Source organism: Aulonocara sp. 'chitande type north' Nkhata Bay, linkage group LG5 (assembly GCF_057382095.1).
Source record: "Aulonocara sp. 'chitande type north' Nkhata Bay isolate Kocher_YH1m ecotype deep benthic linkage group LG5, A_spYH_male_GT1.1, whole genome shotgun sequence".
NCBI classification, from domain to species: Eukaryota; Metazoa; Chordata; class Actinopteri; order Cichliformes; family Cichlidae; genus Aulonocara; species Aulonocara sp. 'chitande type north' Nkhata Bay.
The window spans coordinates 4,968,948-4,989,024 of record NC_141348.1 but is presented as its reverse complement, the minus strand read 5'-3'; the positions used below and the strand labels follow the sequence as shown (position 1 = coordinate 4,989,024).

Genomic DNA, 20,077 nt, shown 5'->3' with positions numbered 1-20,077 from the left:
CGTCTTCTCTGCAGCTCCAGTGGTCTCCACCCTGCTACCTGCAGCTATTAAGAAAGAAAATGGATTTCCAGTTTCAGTTGTGCAATCACGCCTTCATTTTTTCCACTGTGGTGGAAACAGCTGTGCTTCAACATTAGCAGAATAATGACATATTTTATTTATTTATTATTTTTTTTATTTAACCTTTATTTAACCAGGAATGTCCCGTTGAGATCAAAAACCTCTATTTCAAGGGAGTCCTGGCCAAGAGGCAGCACATTTCAAAACAAATACATACGAACAAACAAAGTTAAAATTACACAAAACAATTACACATTATTGAGGCAGTCTGTAGGCCTTTGAGTTTAGTTTTAAAAACATTTAAAGACAACAGTTCAGTCAGTTTCCAGTCTTTCTGTAACAGATTCCACAAAAAAGGCGCAGAGTGCACAAAGGCTTTCTTACCCAGCTCTGTGTGGACAAGGGGAACAGACAACAGCAGCTGATCATTTGAACGTAAGGAGTAAGAACCACTATTTGTCCTTGTGAGCAAAGTACAAATATAAGGAGGCAGCAATCCAAGCATAGCTTTGTAAATAAAAGTGTACCAATGCCCCTGTCTTCTAATGGCCAAAGAAGGCCATTTTACTCTTAAGTACAAATCACAGTGATGGGTCAGGTATTTACAATTGGTAATAAACCTCAAGGAAGCATGATACATCGTGTCCAACATTAGAAGACATGAAGAAGAAGCGTTCATATACAGAATGTCACCATAATCTAACACAGATAAAAAGGTTGCAGTGACAAGACGTTTTTTTACTGCAAAAGAAAAGCACTGTTTATTACGGAAGAAAAAACGAAGTTTAAGTCTCAGTTTCTTTACTAGTCTCTCTATATGTGGTTTAAAGGTGAAGGAGTCATCAATCCAGACACCAAGGTATTTATATTCATGAACCATCTCTATGACATTTCCTTCAAGGGTGGACACCACTGGAATAGGCTCCGGGACCTTCTTTGACTTAGAAAACAACATTAGCTTAGTCTTGTCAGCATTGAGAACTAATTTTAGCTGAATAAGTGAATGCTGGAAAGCAACAAAGGCTTTCTGTAGGGTTTCAATGGCCTGAGCAAGAGATGATCCATAACAGTAAATAACTGTGTCATCAGCATAAGAATGCAAATTTGTGTCTGAGACATTTTGACCCAAGTCATTGATATATAAAAGGAACAGAAGGCTATCACTAATGCATACTGTCACGGCCCGCGAGGGCAGACCGTGTGGAGAGTGTTTGGTGGATCCAGGTGCGGACACAGACGCAGGAGGCAAAACTTGTGCTAAGCTCAAAGCGAGCCTTTAATCAGGGCTGACACAGAAGGCAAAATAACAAACCACAAACTATGGGAAAACTAAAGACCTAAACTGGGAGTAACTAAGGCTATAAACGAAGACCAGGACTGAACTATGACGAAGTACTGCGGACAGACTATGAACACGACATGAGAAACTGTGAACGAGATCTCGGTGCTGGCACATGAAGGTGCAGGCACATGAAGGTGCAGGCACATGAAGGTGCAGGCAAACATGACTGGAGAAAGTGACTATGAACATGTCCAATACTGAATCTTGCAGACTAGAATCATGACGTGCAGCTAGAAATAACAGGGTGCATGAACAGACGACGCGACACTGACACGAAGACACACTGGGCTAAAATACACAGAGGAAGTCATCAAGGAATTAGAGACAGAAGGGGACACAGCTAGAAACACTGACATAAGACAGGAACATGAACCTTCAGAGTAAAACAGGAAACAAGACAGCACTAAACAAAGACGCAGACACGACACAGAGACAGACTAGACACTGAACTAAACCTGCAATAAACATGAGAACACAAAACCTACGAACTAATCCCTGAACAAGAAGAACTGAAACAAAGAGTCATAATCATCAGCATCATAATAAGGAAAGAATCCAAAATGCAAAAACACACCAAAACATAGCGACTCAAAATACTGGGTCAAGCTGAGCCAGAACCGCGGCAGCATAAATAACAATGATTCTTTTCGTAGTGTGGTCTGTGAGTGCATGTGTGAAACACAGAAGTGTAAGCTCAGCTTACCACAGAGTCCACCAGTCAGACCATGTGTAACAGTGTGTGTTGTTGTGTACTGTACATGTTTCATACAAAGAGACAAAGAAAGAAGGAAAAGAACATGCTGGAGTCCCAAAGGCAGCACCTGGTGCACAGATGAGCTCTCCGAAAGCACAAACACACACACAAAGTCCTCAGGCATACAACAGTGTGTGAGTGTGCACACGCTGTTAGGGTAGGTACAATATCTGACCGGCTGAATAAATCCTTTTCCCTCCCCAACAACTGTGTCTCTATTTGGGGAAAATCCACAGAAACATGAGTGGGTTTGTGTACTGGGAGCTTCAACCTGACCCAGTGTGCAGGCTTCTCCATGCTTCTGCATTAGCTGAACAGAAGAGGGAAAGCTGTGTGGAAACTGATAAACTATACAAAGTGCATTAATCTGTGTTCTCTCTGCTTCTCACCAGGCCTGCAAAGTGCTTCTCACACAGTGAGTGGACGAGGAAGCTGTCCACATACGTGAACGTGAGTCACTGATTGTCTCTTTCTTACTGGTACTCACTGGTGGACCACAGGAGTCCCAGTGTGACAGGTTAGTCTTGATGCATGACAGAGGTTACTGTAGCTGCATTCATGTAAAATTCCAAATGTCGCTCTTTGGCGTATAACTTAGAGCTTAGATAACTGAGCGCTGTACACAGCAGAGTGATCTGGGACAGAATGAAGAGCAGCCGTGAAAGGAAGATGACAGGTAGCCGTGTCATGACAGCACGTTACAATGAGCTGCTGGTGGCAGAGCTGAAGATAAACACAAATAAATAAACACAAGTAAACAGAGCATTTAAATACACTTTTACACTACAGTCTCATGTAACAGGCAAAGTTTAGTTACAGGTCTCCAAAAGTTGATTCTGTTCATCTGGACGTAGCGTTTTGTGGGAGAAACGTTTCGTCACTCATCCAGGTGACTTGCTGGTCATGAGAATTTGCATAATTACGATTAAGGAACTGACCTCCCAGCCCATCGTTCCTTCAGTGGGCTGGTTTCAGTCATTATGCAAATGTGCTGTTTATAAGATTGAAACCTGCAGTCAGCTGAGACTGAAGACGTCACCTGATGATGACGAAACGTTTGTGCCACAAAACGCCTCATCCAGATGAACAGAATCAGCTTTTGGAGATTTACTTACCTGGATGATTGAAAATGCATCAAGGCGTTTAGTTACAGGTCTTTCAAGAACGTTAGTCTTTGTTTTTAAACGTGCAGATCGTACAAGTCCATTTTTGTCACGAATGGTTTCCAGAACTCTCCCAAGTGGCCAGGAACCACGTGGTGCAGAGGAATCCATTATAATGACTATATCTCCAGGTTTTAGACTCTTCTTCTTTTGGTTCCATTTTTGTCTCTCCTGTAACCAAGGCGACTATTCACGTAGCCATCGTTTCCAAAGATCTGAGAAGTACTGAGCCTGTTTCCATCTTCTCTTCAGATACATATCCTGAGGGTCAAATCAGGAGGATGTGATTTGGTGTAAGTGGCTCTGGGGCTTTTGGATCATCAGAAAGCTTTGTGATGGGTCTGTCATTTAAAATTGCTTCAGTTTCACACTGAACTGTATTTAATCCATCGCCGTCCAACTGTTGTTGCTGAAGAACGGATCTCAGAATCTTTCTGACCATACGGATTATCCATTCCCAAATTCCACCATGTTGTGATGCTCCAGGCGGATTAAAACTCCAAACAGCTTCAATTTGGGTATGTTTCAGCGATTTAAGAGCCTCTCTTAACTCTGTCTGCTCCAACAAAATTGGTTCCATTGTCCGATTGGATGCGAGCGACTTGACCTCTCCAACTCACAAAATGGCGCAAAGCATTATGCAGGCATCTGTGCTTGGAGAGCTAGCCACTTCCAAGTGCACCGCTCAGCTGGCTAAACAGGTGAAAATGACTCCATAACGTTTAGCTGTACCTCGTCCTCTTTTCACTTCACCGACGTTGGTGAGTGGTGGGTTATCTGGCAAAATTCTTTCCTTGGGTAAATCTGCCATCTTTTGCTCCAAGGCCTTTCCAGGATATTTTCTGCAAAAATTACATTCTGCGATAACCTTCCTTACAGCCGAGTTGGCCTTTGTGATCCAGTATTTTCTCCTTAGTGTGGATAAGGTGTGGTTACGACCGCTATGACCAAGCTGTTGATGAATGTGCTTTAGGATGAGACTTGCTACATGTTGATCCTTTGCAAGAACAAAGGGATGCTTCATTTCTTCTGGTAAGGAGCCCTTTGTCAGTCGTCCCCCAACTCTTAAGAGGCCTTCATCATCAAGATAAGGGTCTAATCTATAAATTGAGCTGTGCCTGCTCACAGAACCTTTCCCACTTGACAACGTAGCAATCTCCTCTCCAAATCTTTGTTGCTGGCAAAATCTGATAACGGCAAGCGCCGCTTCCAGAAGATCCTTTGAGGATAGACCATACAGTTGCGTTTTCTTTACTTTCTCCTTTGTAGTACCTCTACAAATTAGATTATTTGAGTTAGGTTGCGGTCTTCTTTTCTTATCTCTCATTGAAGGAAGGATTGCCTTCAGTCTAAGGAACCAAGCAACAGCAACCTTGAGCCTTCTCCAGTCTGAGAAGTACACCATCAATTGACATGTAGCATCAAGCAAGTCTTTTACTTGAGTAACATTCACTGTGGCCTCACCTTTGACTTCAGGGTCCTCTGGTTCTAAGGAGCATTCATTAGACTGGTCGGCCAATCACTTTCTGGCTACTGCAGAAAGCTTGGTCCTTCGATCCAGCGGCTGCTATGTGCAATGTTCCCAGCCTTCAGCCCTCTTGTAGCATCATCTGCTGGATTTTCCTTTGAGCTTACATATCCCCATTGTGATCGTTTAGTCGCAATGAATAAGACTGTTTGCCACAAAGGTAAGTAAACGTTTATCCTCATTCATTATGTATTTGAGTACAGATGTACTATCTGTCCAAAATACGGATTGCTTGAGTTTCATTCTCAACTGAGTCCTTAACATGAGATCCACTCGGACGGCAACTACAGCAGCTGTTAGTTCCAGATGTGGAATAGTGACAGGTTTTAGAGGTGTAACCCTTGCCTTGCCCATCAAGAATGCTACATGGATGGATTTCCTACTGTCTTGCATGCGCAGATATCCAGATTCACCGGCATCTGAAAAATGGTGTAGCTGTGCATGTGTGAGAGGTCCGAACTCTCTTGGTTGTATACACCTTTTAACCTTGAAATAAGAAAGCATTTGCAAATCACTGAGCCAACTTTTCCACTTTTGCAACATGTTTTGGGGTATTGGTTCATCCCATCCCAGTTTCCTTTTGCAAAGCTCCTGCTGCATTCTTTTGGCAGGCAGCAGGACTGGTGCAAGAAATCCCAATGGATCGTAAATAGAGCCTGATGTTGACAACATTCCACATCTAGTACAAGATTTTTGAGGAACACGGTAAATGGACTGATTCTTATACAGCGCTATTCTCCTCTCGGAGTACTCATAGCGCTCTATACAACATGCCACATTCACCCATTCATACAAGCACTTCTAAACACAAGTGCAAACTAATCTGCATTCACACACATTCATACTCCAATGAACGCATCAGAGGGCAACTTGGGGTTAATATCTTGTCCAAGGATATTTGACATGCAGACTGGGGAAGCCAAGGATTGAACCACCAACCTTCCAATCAGTAGCTGATCTGCTCTACCACCTGAGCCACAGTTATCCCCAAACATCCATTTTATTGTTGAATTTATCAGTTTCCACACACACTGCACGCCCAGAGCTCTTTCTACAGGAAGTTTGTCTCTATCAAGATTTAATTATTTTCTTTGCAACAGCGTGCAATTGTTACTGACCCACTTGGTCAGTGTAAATCCTCCCCTTTGACAAAGTGCTGAAAGATCTTTGACCAAATCAACAGCATCTGAGGTGGAGGCCCCGCTCTTCAAACAGTCGTCCACATAGAAGTTCTCTTTTACTGCTTCACATACCTTGTCTAGGAATTCAGTTTGATTGTCCTCAGCTGTTTTTCTCAAAGCGAAACTGGCACAGCTCGGGGAAGATACTTCACCGAACAGATGAACGCGAAACTCAGTTATGTCCTTTATTGTCTTTATGTCACCCATAAATGCGACTGGATCCTGTCGAAATCTAAGCAAAACCCCATCAATGAGCTTGTGAGAGCTGCTTGTTTAATGATGCCCCACAGTCAAATGCAATTCTTATAGATCCTTCCTGGGACGATGAGAAATGTACCACTTGTTTCCATTTTTGTAAGCCGTTTGCTCTGCATATCCGTTACTTATCATCTCGTCCATGAAGCTTTTATATTATTTATGCAACTGTTCATTGTTGAGAAGTTTTTGTTTTAGACTTTGCAATCTTTGTTTCACTATGAAGAAATTGTTTGGCATCTTTATGTTATCCTTTTTAAAAGGTAACTTCAGTCAGTAGTGTCCATTTTCCATTGTTGCAGATTCTTCCATGATCTTCATGAACTCTCTTGACAAACCCTTTTCCTCTATAACCTTTTCATTAAAATCATATTTTAAAGTGATAAATCGAAAGCTCCTGGTACCAACGGTCTTGCATACAGTGTTTAGTGTGTTAAATGCTAAATGCTGTTTATCACATATAAGACCTGCAAACCACAGTGCTTTAACGATTCCTCTACAATATTAAGACAAGAGGAATAATTCGCCAGTCCAATGATCTTAAATCCAAAACAACCCTTAAAGCACAAAATAAAGTTGGTAATAAGATAATGTTCAGATGATCCTTTTCCTCATTATTATGTCTGAACACTTTTCTAAACTCCTCCACATTCTGTTTTGTGAACCAACACCTGTGATAAGACTGAGCCCAGCGCTCATGCTTGGGTTTGTTTCTGGGCTGCACTCTCTAGGGACGCACACAGGGACTCACACAGGGACTCACACAGGGATGCACACAGGGACTCACACAGGGACTCACACAGGGACTCACACAGGGACTCACACAGGGACGCACACAGGGACTCACACAGGGACGCACACAGGGACTCAGCTGTGAATGTAGGCCAGGCCAACAAACAGCTCTGCATGCCAGAATGGGTCTATGCAGCTACACACTCAGCCCCCACCCCCACACCACACACACACACGCACACAGACACACACACAGACACACACACAGACACACACGCACGCATGCACACAGACACGCACACACACAGACACAGACACACACACACAGACGCACACACACACACACACACACACACGCACACACACACGCACACACACACACACACACAGACACACAGACGCACACACACACACGTGTCTGTTGTACATACACTGTCAGTCTACTGTCTTCATCTAATGCGTCTCTCTCTGTCTGCCCGCTCGCAGGTTATCGGCTGTCAGGACAGAGTCTGGCCAACTTTGAGGGGCAAACTCAGCCATTTGGAGGGACGGAGATGTTGTGGCAGGACAAGCATGCAGCCCTGACTTTCATGTCATTACTGCTGCTACTGTGGCAGGAAGCAGCACCCATTGAAGTCCCAGAAGACCGTAAGTCACCCAAATGGGTGGAATTAATATAGTACATACTTACACATGCAAGCTATAACAGTGGTTCTCTACTGGCCATGAAAACACATCAGTTCTGCTGGACAGTGGGTTCACATCTCTTGCTGTGACTGGACAAAAGTAAAGCTGCTCCCTTTGTAAAGAGTCACCCTGCAGGTTTGATGTTTTTATGCCAGATGCAACCTGAAAAGCATCTGTGCATCATCTTGGGACTGAACTGGAGGTCTTTGGCCTGTTATGCAAATGTGTAAACCACTACAGGGAATTATTAGGCAAATGAGTATTTTGTCCACATCATCCTCTTCATGCATGTTGTCTTACTCCAAGCTGTATAGGCTCGAAAGCCTACTACCGATTAAGCATATTAGGTGATGTGCATCTCTGTAATGAGAAGGGGTGTGGTCTAATGCCATCAACACCCTATATCAGGTGTGCATAATTATTAGGCAACGTCCTTTCCTTTGGCAAAATGGGTCAAAAGAAGGACTTGACAGGCTCAGAAAAGTCAAAAATAGTGAGATATCTTGCAGAGGGATGCAGCAGTCTCAAAATTGCAAAGCTTCTGAAGCGTGATCATCGAACAATCAAGCGTTTCATTCAAAATAGTCAACAGGGTCGCAAGAAGCATGTGGAAAAACCAAGGCGCAAAATAACTGCCCATGAACTGAGAAAAGTCAAGCGTGCAGCTGCCAAGATGCCACTTGCCACCAGTTTGGCCATATTTCAGAGCTGCAACATCACTGGAGTGCCCAAAAGCACAAGGTGTGCAATACTCAGAGACATGGTCAAGGTAAGAAAGGCTGAAAGACGACCACCACTGAACAAGACACACAAGCTGAAACGTCAAGACTGGGCCAAGAAATATCTCAAGACTGGTTTTTCTAAGGTTTCATGGACTGATGAAATGAGAGTGAGTCTTGATGGGCCAGATGGATGGGCCTGTGGCTGGATTGGTAAAGGGCAGAGAGCTCCAGTCCCACTCAGACGCCAGCAAGGTGGAGGTGGAGTACTGGTTTGGGCTGGTATCATCAAAGATGAGCTTGTGGGGCCTTTTCGGGTTGAGGATGGAGTCAAGCTCAACTCCCAGTCCTACTGCCAGTTTCTGGAAGACACCTTCTTCAAGCAGTGGTACAGGAAGAAGTCTGCATCCTTCAAGAAAAACATGATTTTCATGCAGGACAATGCTCCATCACACGCGTCCAAGTACTCCACAGCGTGGCTGCAAGAAAGGGTATAAAAGAAGAAAAACTAATGACATGGCCTCCTTGTTCACCTGATCTGAACCCCATTGAGAACCTGTGGTCCATCATCAAATGTGAGATTTACAAGGAGGGAAAACAGTACACCTCTCTGAACAGTGTCTGGGAGGCTGTGGTTGCTGCTGCACGCAATGTTGATGGTGAACAGATCAAAACACTGACAGAATCCATGGATGGCAGGCTTTTGAGTGTCCTTGCAAAGAAAGGTGGCTATATTGGTCGCTGATTTGTTTTTGTTTTGTTTTTGAATGTCAGAAATGTATATTTGTGAATGTGGAGATGTTATATTGGTTTCACTGGTAAAAATAAATAATTGAAATGGGTATATATTTGTTTTTTGTTAAGTTGCCTAATAATTATGCACAGTAATAGTCACCTGCACACACAGATATCCCCCTAAAATAGCTAAAACTAAAAACAAACTAAGAACTACTTCCAAAAACATTCAGCTTTGATATTAATGAGTTTTTTGGGTTCATTGAGAACATGGTTGTTGTTCAATAATAACATTATTCCTCAAAAATACAACTTGCCTAATAATTCTGCACTCCCTGTATATCCAGTAATGCACTTGTGAGATCTAAAAAGAGAAAAAAGTACTTTCAAGATAAAAATAGGGTCTGTGAAGATATGTATAGATCTGATCTATAAGTCTTGAAATGTGTATATAAAAAAAGAAATCAGCAACTTCAAATGGAGCCTCCTATTAACACTTCCTCGAGCTTCCACCTTTTGGTGAAAGTAGATGATTTTTGGTGCAATTTTGGTGCACTTATTTGATAACGTTGTACTTGGCATGTGGACCTGACTCCAAAGCTTTATATGGAGACGGCTTGTCTGCAGGAAACCAAAGCAGTCCTTTCTCAACATGATCTAACCCTGTCTGCTACCTGAGGGCCCTTTACTGAGAACACCTGCTTCCATGCTACAGATGAATGTACCCACATGATCGTTCCTTGAAATGATTGGCTCTGCTCGTGCTTGCTGGGTTAGCTCAACATAGCAAAGCTACAGTGACACTTGGCAGAGCTGGTTGTAGACAGTCACACCTACATGGAGTACTTCATGAATTTTTACCACTGTTAAATATTGTTGTTGACCCACTTAAAATGAGCTTAGTGGGCCAGTTGGGAACCACTGAGCTGTGTATGATAACAGCTGTAACATAGTACAATATTAATGTGTATTTGTCTCTAATATGATTAACAATCACAACTTGTGCATCTTATTCTGTTTCTCCTTGGCGTTACTTTGGACTAACAGCAAAGATCCAGCAAGACTGTAAGTGTTCTAACATGTTTTTGTCCCCACGTTCAGTACAGAGCAAACCTGTTGTCCTTCACTCAGAGGGTCATATATGGTTGTTTTAACAAAGCCAGTGGCATTCTTTAAAAAAGGTCCAAACTGTAATATTAAAGCAGCGCTGTGACTCCATCAACACCGTCATGAATCCTCACTTAAGACCAGATTTGAATGCACTGGGGGATCATCATCATTGTCAAGTGCAAAGTTTAAAGTCAAGAGTACAATAAACATATTTTAACCTCATACACAGTCTAAACCTGACCAAGCAGTCGCAAGTGAAAGCAAAAGTATGCACTTAGTAAGCCAAAGTGAGCACGTGCAGTAAAAACATAAGAGCCTTCAATGTCACTCCTGCAACATCCTCTGAATAGAGGCCATATTAGGAGGCTGCACTGTTTGCATGTGCTTCTATATGACAGTCTGGGTCTTTCTGACGTGTCATTGACTTCGTTAAAAGTAAAATTGGGAAACATTCTGCTGATGACCTGACTTTGTAGGGCATGCACATTTGTGATGCAGCATGTGAAAAAGTGAGCCAAGCACAAATCAATCAAGGACATCTCAACTTTCTTTTATTTCCATCTCAGCAAATATCTCTCAAACTTAGAAAAATGGAATTTATTGAACAGTTTCTGATAAACAATGCTCTATCTAGTCCCAGGTCGTCCTTGTGGAGCCCCCCTCACATAACATTCCCATACTAAACTCAACAGTCTAGTGTAAATGTACTAGAGTTTTCATCAGACGCTGATTTATGGGCCTGCTACAAGTGACTGTTTGTCTGTTTGCATTATTACTAAAGCACAGTAATAATAGAAAGTGTTCAACATCTTAAACATTCATAGAAAGCATCAAATGCCATACCATGATGGCTCTTTACAAATATAATGCTGTGTTTTCTTCCAGTGGATGTGATTAGGTGGTGAACCTCTACTAAAGCTACTGTCTTGTTTCTCTCTCCCAGTGAAGCAGCCCCCAACTATCATGAAACAGTCAGTAAAGAACTACATTGTGGACCCCAGAGATAACATCATCATTGAGTGTGAGGCCAAGGGCAACCCAGTGCCAACGTAAGCTCACACACACTCCCAACATGAGTCATGGTAAAAACAAAGCATCCATAAAGAACAACGAATGACACAGTGGAGTTACTTGTTTGTACACATTAAGCCAAAATGCAGATGTACTGTGTGAAAAACATTGAGGTTTTGTATATAACTTCCATGTAATCAGTTTCTCACACCATTATGGAAGGATTTTGGCACATCTTCCTGTTGCTGTGGTGCAACATTGTTGAGTGTCGTCACAGCTTTGTAGGCATTCACCTCCCGGCCGTGTCGACGTCCAGCCACGCTGTTCCACTTTGCTTGATGGATCTTGACTGGGCCGTAGACTTTCTATAGCTTTGAGCTCTGGAGACTGGCTAGGCCGCCATTTACCATGAATTATACAATATTGTCACGGCTGGGGGCAGTCGTGTGGTGTATTGAAAAAAGGATCCAAAATGCAGGCACTGGCTGGGGTGCGAGTGAGTGTTTATTTACAGCGGTGAGAAGGTGACAAAACAGGAAGAGCAGAGCGGGGAGTAAACAAACCTAAACTGGGAAAACTAAAGAACAAAACTTAAACCAGACACTCACAGGAGGAGGAGCAAAATGCACGCAGAGAGACGCAGAATGAATACCAGGTAACAGAATAATGCAGACGGACATGGACCTAAACAGACGACGCGACAGAGAGCACAGGAAAACACAGGGCTTAAATACACGGGGAGTAATCAGGGAATGGGCCACAGGAGGGAGACACAGCTGGGAGCAATTAGGCTAACGAGACAGGGGAGAGGTAAAACTGAACACACTGACATGAGACATGAACTTTCAGAATAAAACAGGAAACTAACAGACACAGTGAACCAGACAGGACACTGAACTTGACAGGCAGACTCATGAGCAGACACAATAACACCATGGACAGACAGAGGGAACACAGAAGTGGGAGCAGGCAGGCAAAGAACAGAAACCTAACAAATGGCAAAATCACAACAGAATACACACTCTGAATGAACAAAAGCATAAGGAAACACAAAACACTGAGTCCTCAGACTCAGGACCATGACAAATAAATTCCATTTGTGAATCATTGCACCAAAAGCTGCCACCATGTCACCGAGCTTCTTGCTGATGGTCTTGTCCATTCCAGTCTTATGTGGGTCTACAGTCTTGTGACATGCTTTGACAGCTCTTCGTCCTTGCCCATGGTGATGGAGAGGTTGGAATGGAAGAAAATGCTCCTGTGGACAGGTGTGCTTTATACATACACTGAACAAAAATATAAATGCAACACTTTTGTTTTTGCTCCCATTCCCCATGGGATGGACGTAGAGACCTAAAATTCATTCCAGATACACAATATAACCATCCCTCCCAAACAGTGGTCACAAATCAGTCCAAATGTGTGGTAGTGGGCACATCTGCTATATTGAGATAATCCATCCCACCTCACAGGTGTGCCACATCAGGATGCTGATCTGACATCATGAGTAGTGCACAGGTGTACCTCAGACTGCCCACAACAAAAGGCCACCCTGGAATGTGCAGTTTTGTCTCACAGCAAAATGCCACAGATGCCACAAGCAATGAGGGAGCGTGCAATTGGCATGCTGACAGCAGGAATGTCAACCAGATCTGTCGCCCGTGCATTGAATGTTCATTTCTCAACCATAAGCCGTCTCCACAGGCGTTTCAGAGAATATGGCAGCACATCCAACCGGCCTCACAACCGCAGACCTCGTGTAACCACACCAGCCCAGGACCTCCACATCCAGCAGGTTCACCTCCAAGATCGTCTGAGACCAGCCACCCAGACAGCTGCTGGAACAATTGGTTTGCACAACCAAACAATTTCTGCACAAACTGTCAGAAACCGTCTCAGGGACGCTCAACTGCATGCCCGTCGTCCTCATCGGGGTCTTGACCTGACTCCAGCTCGTCGCCGTAACAGACTTGTGTGGGCAAATGCTCACATTCGATGGCGTCTGGCACGTTGGAGAGGTGTGCGCTTCACGGATGAATCATGGTTCACATTGTTCAGGGCAGATGGCAGCTGAGAATGTCCCAGTTCTTGCATGGCCAGCATACTCACCGGACATGTCACCCATTGAGCATGTTCGGGATGTGCTTGACCGGCGTATACGACAGCGTGTACCAGTTCCCACGGATATCCAACAACCTCGCACAGCCATTGAAGTGGAGTGGACCAACATTCCACAGGCCACAATTGACAATCTGATAGACTCCATGCGACGATGTGTTGCACTGCATGAGGCAAATGGTGGTCACACCAGATACTGACCGGTTCTGGGTCCCCAGACCCCCAATAGCGCAAAAAACTGCACATTCCAGGGTGGCCTTTTGTTGTGGGCAGTCTGAGGTACACCTGTGCACTACTCATGATGTCAGATCAGCATCCTGATGTGGCACACCTGTGAGGTGGGATGGATTATCTCAATATAGCAGATGTGCCCACTACCACACATTTGGACTGATTTGTGACCACTGTTTGGGAGGGATGGTTATATTGTGTATCTGGAATGAATTTTAGGTCTCTACGTCCATCCCATGGGGAATGGGAGCAGTAACAAAGGTGTTGCGTTTATATTTTTGTTCAGTGTATAATGAGATTGGACGAGGAGTTTTTGTAATGGATTGACTGATTACAGTCTCTGTGCCACTGAGCCAGTCTGTGGGAACCAGAATTCTGGCTGGTTTGTAGGGGATCAATACTTGTTTCACTCAGTGACATCCACTTCAATATATAACCTTTATGTAATGTGCTTTTTCTGGATTTTTGGTTGATATTCTGTCTCTCTCCATTAAAATTGCACTACCATAAAAATTAGAGCTTGTTCATTTCTGTATCAGTGAGCAAACTTACAAATTACCGTCTTTACTGTCATAGAACAAGAACAATATTCTATGTAAGCATTCTACTTTTTTACTCCTGCTACTTTAATACTGTTTATTCTCTGGTCCAGCTGATGGTGGCCAGCTGAAGCAGTGACTCAGGAGCAACATCAAAGGGCCACAGGGAATAGTTATGGACAAAAGGCTTTTATATGGACACATGTGCACTTTGTATGTTGCAACAGGGAGGAAACGGAAGTCTGGGAACTGCACAGGTCTAGAGAAGCAGGCTCAAGGGGACAGACATAAGTTAGTCCAGGTGATTTTTTGCAGAGGATTTCAAAAAGGATTTCCCCACGAGGGAAGACGCTGTTGAAGGGTAAGCAGGCAGGTTGTAGAGGTGAGTATAATAATCTAGCAGAGACTGGGCTGCAGAGCTGGTTTATTTATACTGCAGCTGATGAGGCTGACAAGGGAGTGGAGAGGCTCCAAGCACCACCCAAAGGCTTGTACAAGACCTCAACCTTTCCTAGGCTCAGAGAGTTAAAAACATACACAGTCCATTGGCAGACTATGGCAATCCTCCCTACTCAAAGGCCATCTACAGGCCGAGTACCGGACTGCACCACCTGAGACCTAGTGAAGTCTGTGATGAGGGAACCACAGATGAGGAACCTTCTCAGGTTCCTACCCTTCCAGGTGACGAGGTCGGTCAGAGGAGACATCAAGGGCTTATAGTCTCAGCCGGCATACAACACAGTAATGGCATGTGTAGAACAACTGTAGAACGGTAAAAGTTCACCAGCACCGACTGATTCCTCCTTAAACCCTTGAAAAAGTGCAGCTGCTGCTGGGCCGTCTCCACAACAGGGGTTGAAAGAGCCTCAGAGATGTGAGATCTTAAAAGGTTTGGGTCAAGGAAAAGCCAGAAGAGAGCATTGGAGTAAATTATGGGAACCACAAGATACAGACGTTTGGATCAATAAAGCCATCCATGGTTTTAGATTAATCTGTTTACAATTCAGCTCTGCTCAGCACCGAGGCTCATACACAAATGAGCTGTCACATTGGTTTACAGTGTTTGTACCTTTCTCTGTCCCGCTGTTGCTCTGGAGCATTTGATGCCTCACACACGGGGATGAGGCTTAAAGGAATAGCTAACACCAAGTCACACCTCTGTAAGTCAAACTCAGACCAGGCCTAAACACAAACACAGACACCACTGCTTACATCACTGGGTGTATGGGCAGCTCAGAGCAGTGGTTCATTGTTTCACTGGAGACAGGAAGATTTTTGTGTTCACACAGATAAGTACACAACCTCACAAACAGCCACTCAGAGCCACTACGCCATGTGCACATGCTGTGTCTCCTCTGCTTCAGTAATGCACATGGTGGACATGGATCATTCACCAAAAAGGATTGTTCACTTACTTGCAATCAGTCTCTAACTACATAACACACACACACTCTCTCCTGGTTCGGTGCTCTGTGCTGCACCACAAACAGGCCGAGCACAGCTGTTACTTGCTGAAAAACAACAGGAAGCTTTACTTGTAAATCCCCACGCCTCACTAAAACTGGAGCTGACTTCCTCACTAACCAACCACACGGATTAAAGTATTACTAAACGCACGTGCAGACTGTGTGGTGGATATTTGTACTGCCATCATATAACAGTTGAGTAATATACAGTCATGTGAAAAATACATCTTCTTTTAATTGTAGGGTTTTGTTTATTAGGACTGAATCAGGTCCTTAGACGATACTAAAACAGAATGAAATAGAACCACATGTTCCAATGGATAAAGATGCTTTCTCCTGGTAGATTTTCCAAAGAAGCCATGCTTGGTTAGTCTTTATCAAACTGTACTGTACCTTTGAACGTACTAAGATGTAGCCTCTGGAGTTCTTGCAGTTTCTCTGAGCGTTGTGTGACCTCAGGGTGACCTTGGTTGGTATGTATATCCTGGGAGGCTTGATTTCCATTTGTGCACGATCACTCTCACTGTTGAATGAGGGACTTTTATTTGTTCTGGAAATCGTGTTGTGTCCATGTTGGGCAGCACCAGTTGCATCACTAAGATTATTTCTGTGGTCTTTCCTTTTTAGCATACCAGAAAACTGCCAAACGTCGGCTTTTATACAGGTGGTCCCAGTGTACATGTCACGTATTGGTTTCTTCTGAACAGTTAGTCGAGTGCATTGATCAGCAGTACCTTATGTCACCTGGTAACAAGCAGAGAACTTTGGCATTTCTGCTTGTTAAACAATGAAAAGATCATTATCACAGTGTTAGTGTGTCCTTGGTGTCTGATGTGTTTAATATAAACAGCCTTAGCTTGCAATGGTGTGGTGAAATTGTGCTTTTTTACAAACACACTACAAAATAGACTAGACAGAGGTAGTTAAAAACAAACAAAATGTATACACACACAAGCTGTTATACGACAACATTGGGTAAAGAAATTGTACAGTGCAGTCCTGAGTGGACAAAAAGGAGAAAATACTGAGTAAAAGTCAAAATGTGGACGTTCTAAGCAACGTGAAGCAAAGTGCAACATTTAGCATCGACATGAAGCATGTGAACATGTGCGTGTGACAAATACAGGCTCATCATCATCATCATGTCGTCTCCACTGAAGTTTCAGCTCAAATGAAAAAGCAAAACATACGTCTAAACAATCAGACACTTTCAGAGAAAAACGTATAAATAATGTAAAACACAAACAAAAAATCTAATTTGAGTTAGATTTTTTTCCTTTTATTATTTGGAGAGCTGCCAAGGCTGGACTGGGACAAAAAATCGGCCCGGGCATTTTGACTAGAGACCGGCCCACCAGGATAAAGATTGAAAACGTGACGTCATTCAGGGGTAAAACCACAAAGGATTCTGGGAACTCGTGGCAAGAGGTACTAGCGCACGCAGGCTTTCAATTGAAATCAGTTACACAGCGATAAAAAGAAACACAAAAATGTCAAGAAGCTGTTGTATTATTAACTACAATAGCCGGTCGCATGACAGCCACGGGAAGCCGACGGGTAAAGAGATCGGTTGTTATCGGATTACGTCGTTGAAGAGAAATTTTTTAAGCCATGTTTCCGAAGTAACAAAGAGGCGACGGATGGTCTGGATATACCAAATATAACGTCCCAGAACCCTCCAGCTCACAGGTTAGTCTGCTCCAAGCATTCCCACAAAGGTCAGCGTTTTTTAGTCGTTAATACGTCATTTTTCTTAACATAATTGGTGATATAGGTTACAAGCAAGTCTGGCGCTGAACAGAAATTGTCGCGCTATGCTCCTTTATTTATTGTGCATAAACAGTGAATTGTCCTGACACAATATTGTGTTTCGCTTCTGTTATTATGGTACATTGACAAAAACATATACTTTTATTCACAGGATAAAACAGTTGTTTTGTATCACTAATTGTCCAGTACGATTACAGCATACAATATTATTGTCACTGCTACATTTCTGTAACGCGTACCAGAAATTATTTCCACTACTAATTAATTACCGTTGAGCTCAAAGGTTATATTAATAAACGGTTAACGAATGTGTGTTTATGACGACGATTTGTGAGACTGGTAAACTTATGATACGTACGATGGTCTTTACTTTCTACACGGTGCATTTCAAGGTCCTGCACCCATCCGTCGGTAAACTGTACCTGGGCTTGTTGCAGTGACCTGAAGTTACTAAACTTCATGAGTGTATGCACTCACTCCAAGAACCGTATGATTATAAATCTGAGCGTGGTGAAAGTTGGGCAGCACGCTAACGTCTTTTGTCCACTCTGTGTGCTCGTAAGGGTCTGACCCTTTCACTCCTTTGATTTTTTCCTCGTATCTTTTCTTTGTCTTTTCGTGGAGTCTGTCTTTGTACGGACCGGCATTGTTCTCTTTTTGTTTTGTACATTCCTTTTTTGTGCGGCAAAGAAAAAACAAGAAGGTATTGGAACCGGAGAATGAACGTTTTGCGGTGCTGCAAATGCTTGCATTTGATGCGGTACTTGGATTGTTTTGCCACGAGTTCCCAGCATGCAATGCGCGAAAATCACATGATTGCTAAACAAGGGGGAGGGTGCATCCGGCCTCCTCGGCTGTAATTGGTCCAGCCCAGAGTCGATCATGACCAATTGGCCAATCCAACACCTTTCATTATATATACCCTTCCTAAAAAAAAAAAAAAAAATCCATCGGCCCATAAAAACAAAAAATCTCCAGCGGCCCACCGGGCAAATGCCCGGTGGGCCCGATGGCCAGTCCAGCTATGAGAGCTGCTGTTTATTTGTGGTTATATTTTGCCCGGTGTTTCCTGCCTCAGTGTGGTTACACATAGATAATGTCTGCTCTTGGAAAACAAGGTTATAAGAGATATAATTCTTTGATTTCTTCAACTAAATCTTAGGTTTTCATGGCGAAGAAATGGGAAGTTTTTCAATATTGGGAAAGATCCCAGGGTGACGATGCGAAAACGCTCGGGAACCCTGGAGATTGGCTTCCGCAGCGGAGGTCGGCCAGAGGACTACGAGGGAGAATACCAGTGTTTTGCCACCAATGACTTTGGAGTGTCTCTGTCCAACAAAATCCTGCTCCGGGTCTCCAGTAAGATCACAGAACACACTAATTGCTGTTTACATGTCATTCATTCATTTGTGATATGCAGAACACACCCCTTGAAACTTTGGAGTAATAAGTGGATTCATGGATGGTGACAGATATCTATCTGCACCAACAGCTCAGTGCTAATTGTATTTCTTATATTTTCAACTAGTAGCTGAATCCTGTTGTTCATATTTCCCCCAATCCTCCAGAGGCTCCTCTGTGGCCTAAGGAGGTGCTGGAGCCAGTATCTGTGACTGAAGGCTCCGCACTGGTTCTACCTTGCAACCCCCCACCAGGTCTGCCTCCTCCGTTCACCTTCTGGATGGACAGCAGTGAGTTTCAAACTCCCCCAATCACTAAACCCTCTTCTTTTTTGTAGCATGTGGTATCTGTTTCCTCGCTGTTAGAGAGACACTTGTAGGAATCTGAACCCAGACTGGCTTCACCTATCAGTCATTCATTCTTAGGGATAACCTGATTGCTTTGTTAAAGTTCTTCAGCACAGCTAGCTTGATGTATGAGGTGCATTTTATTTAGGACTCCTGTGTTTTTTCTGATTCCCGGCGCCTCGTGCTGCTCTGGTCCTTAGGCTTAGGCTTCTCTGCACAAGTTCATGCCACTGTTAGCTGACAGAGCAGGCCTCATGTTCAGCCATTAGCTGTTTTACAGCCAGAGGCAAGAAGCTATTTAGTTGAACAATACCAATTTTTATTCAGTCCAGTCTATAATTCTCTATGTAAAACTGAAACTGAAATATAGACTGGACATTTGTCCTGCTTGGAAACTGACATTGCTGTAAATGGCTGTTAACCTGAACTGACCTGTTCACCATAAAGCTTGTGACACAAACACAGTCATAAACAAACAACAGGAAGCCAGAGCAGACACACCGATGCATCATTAGGATTGCTGGCCCAGCTGCTGATTGGTCCTGGGGCTCTGTGTTAACAGTCAGATGGGTTATGTCACCCATCGCACACTTACAATGGGGGATGCTTCGCCTTGACATCTGTGTGGGTGTACTGGAGGATTGTCTGTAGTGACTGTAGAATAACACATCAGCATCCCACATAGCAGGCAGGTCTGGCCCAATTGTGGTTTGGTGTATGTGGCCCAGGCTCACAGAAAACAGCTCTGGCCTGGATCCAGCATCAAGCTGGCACTTCTGACTGTTTGTGAGTGTACACTTTATCCAAAACCTAGTGAGGGTTTACTCATGTTTACCACCGGGTGGCTGTAGCTCAGGCGGTAGAGCAGGTCATCTAGTGATCGGAAGGTTAGTGGTTTGATCCCTGGTTCCTCCAGTTTGCATAAATG

The 20,077-nt window shown here is 43.6% G+C and overlaps 1 protein-coding gene across 24 annotated transcripts in view; it reads left to right on the top strand.

The window, feature by feature from the left end:
• Positions 1 to 20,077, top strand: part of nfasca (neurofascin homolog (chicken) a) — a 158,930-nt gene that overhangs the window by 71,402 nt on the left and 67,451 nt on the right. For 21 of the 24 annotated variants that reach the window (XR_015129003.1, XR_015129005.1, XR_015129004.1 and 18 more), the window contains 6 exons: positions 2,549 to 2,606; positions 7,502 to 7,663; positions 10,204 to 10,221; positions 11,210 to 11,315; positions 18,564 to 18,760; positions 18,970 to 19,092. Coding sequence is in view for 21 of the 24 variants with exons in the window: in XM_086291088.1 (XP_086147214.1) it covers positions 7,570 to 7,663; positions 10,204 to 10,221; positions 11,210 to 11,315; positions 18,564 to 18,760; positions 18,970 to 19,092 (538 nt within the window). In the remaining 3 variants the exon portion in view is untranslated. Of the gene's footprint in view, positions 1 to 2,548; positions 2,674 to 7,501; positions 7,664 to 10,203; positions 10,222 to 11,209; positions 11,316 to 18,563; positions 18,761 to 18,969; positions 19,093 to 20,077 lie in introns of all 24 variants that reach the window. The other 3 variants (XM_086291074.1, XM_086291091.1, XM_086291073.1) reach the window with 2 other exon arrangements.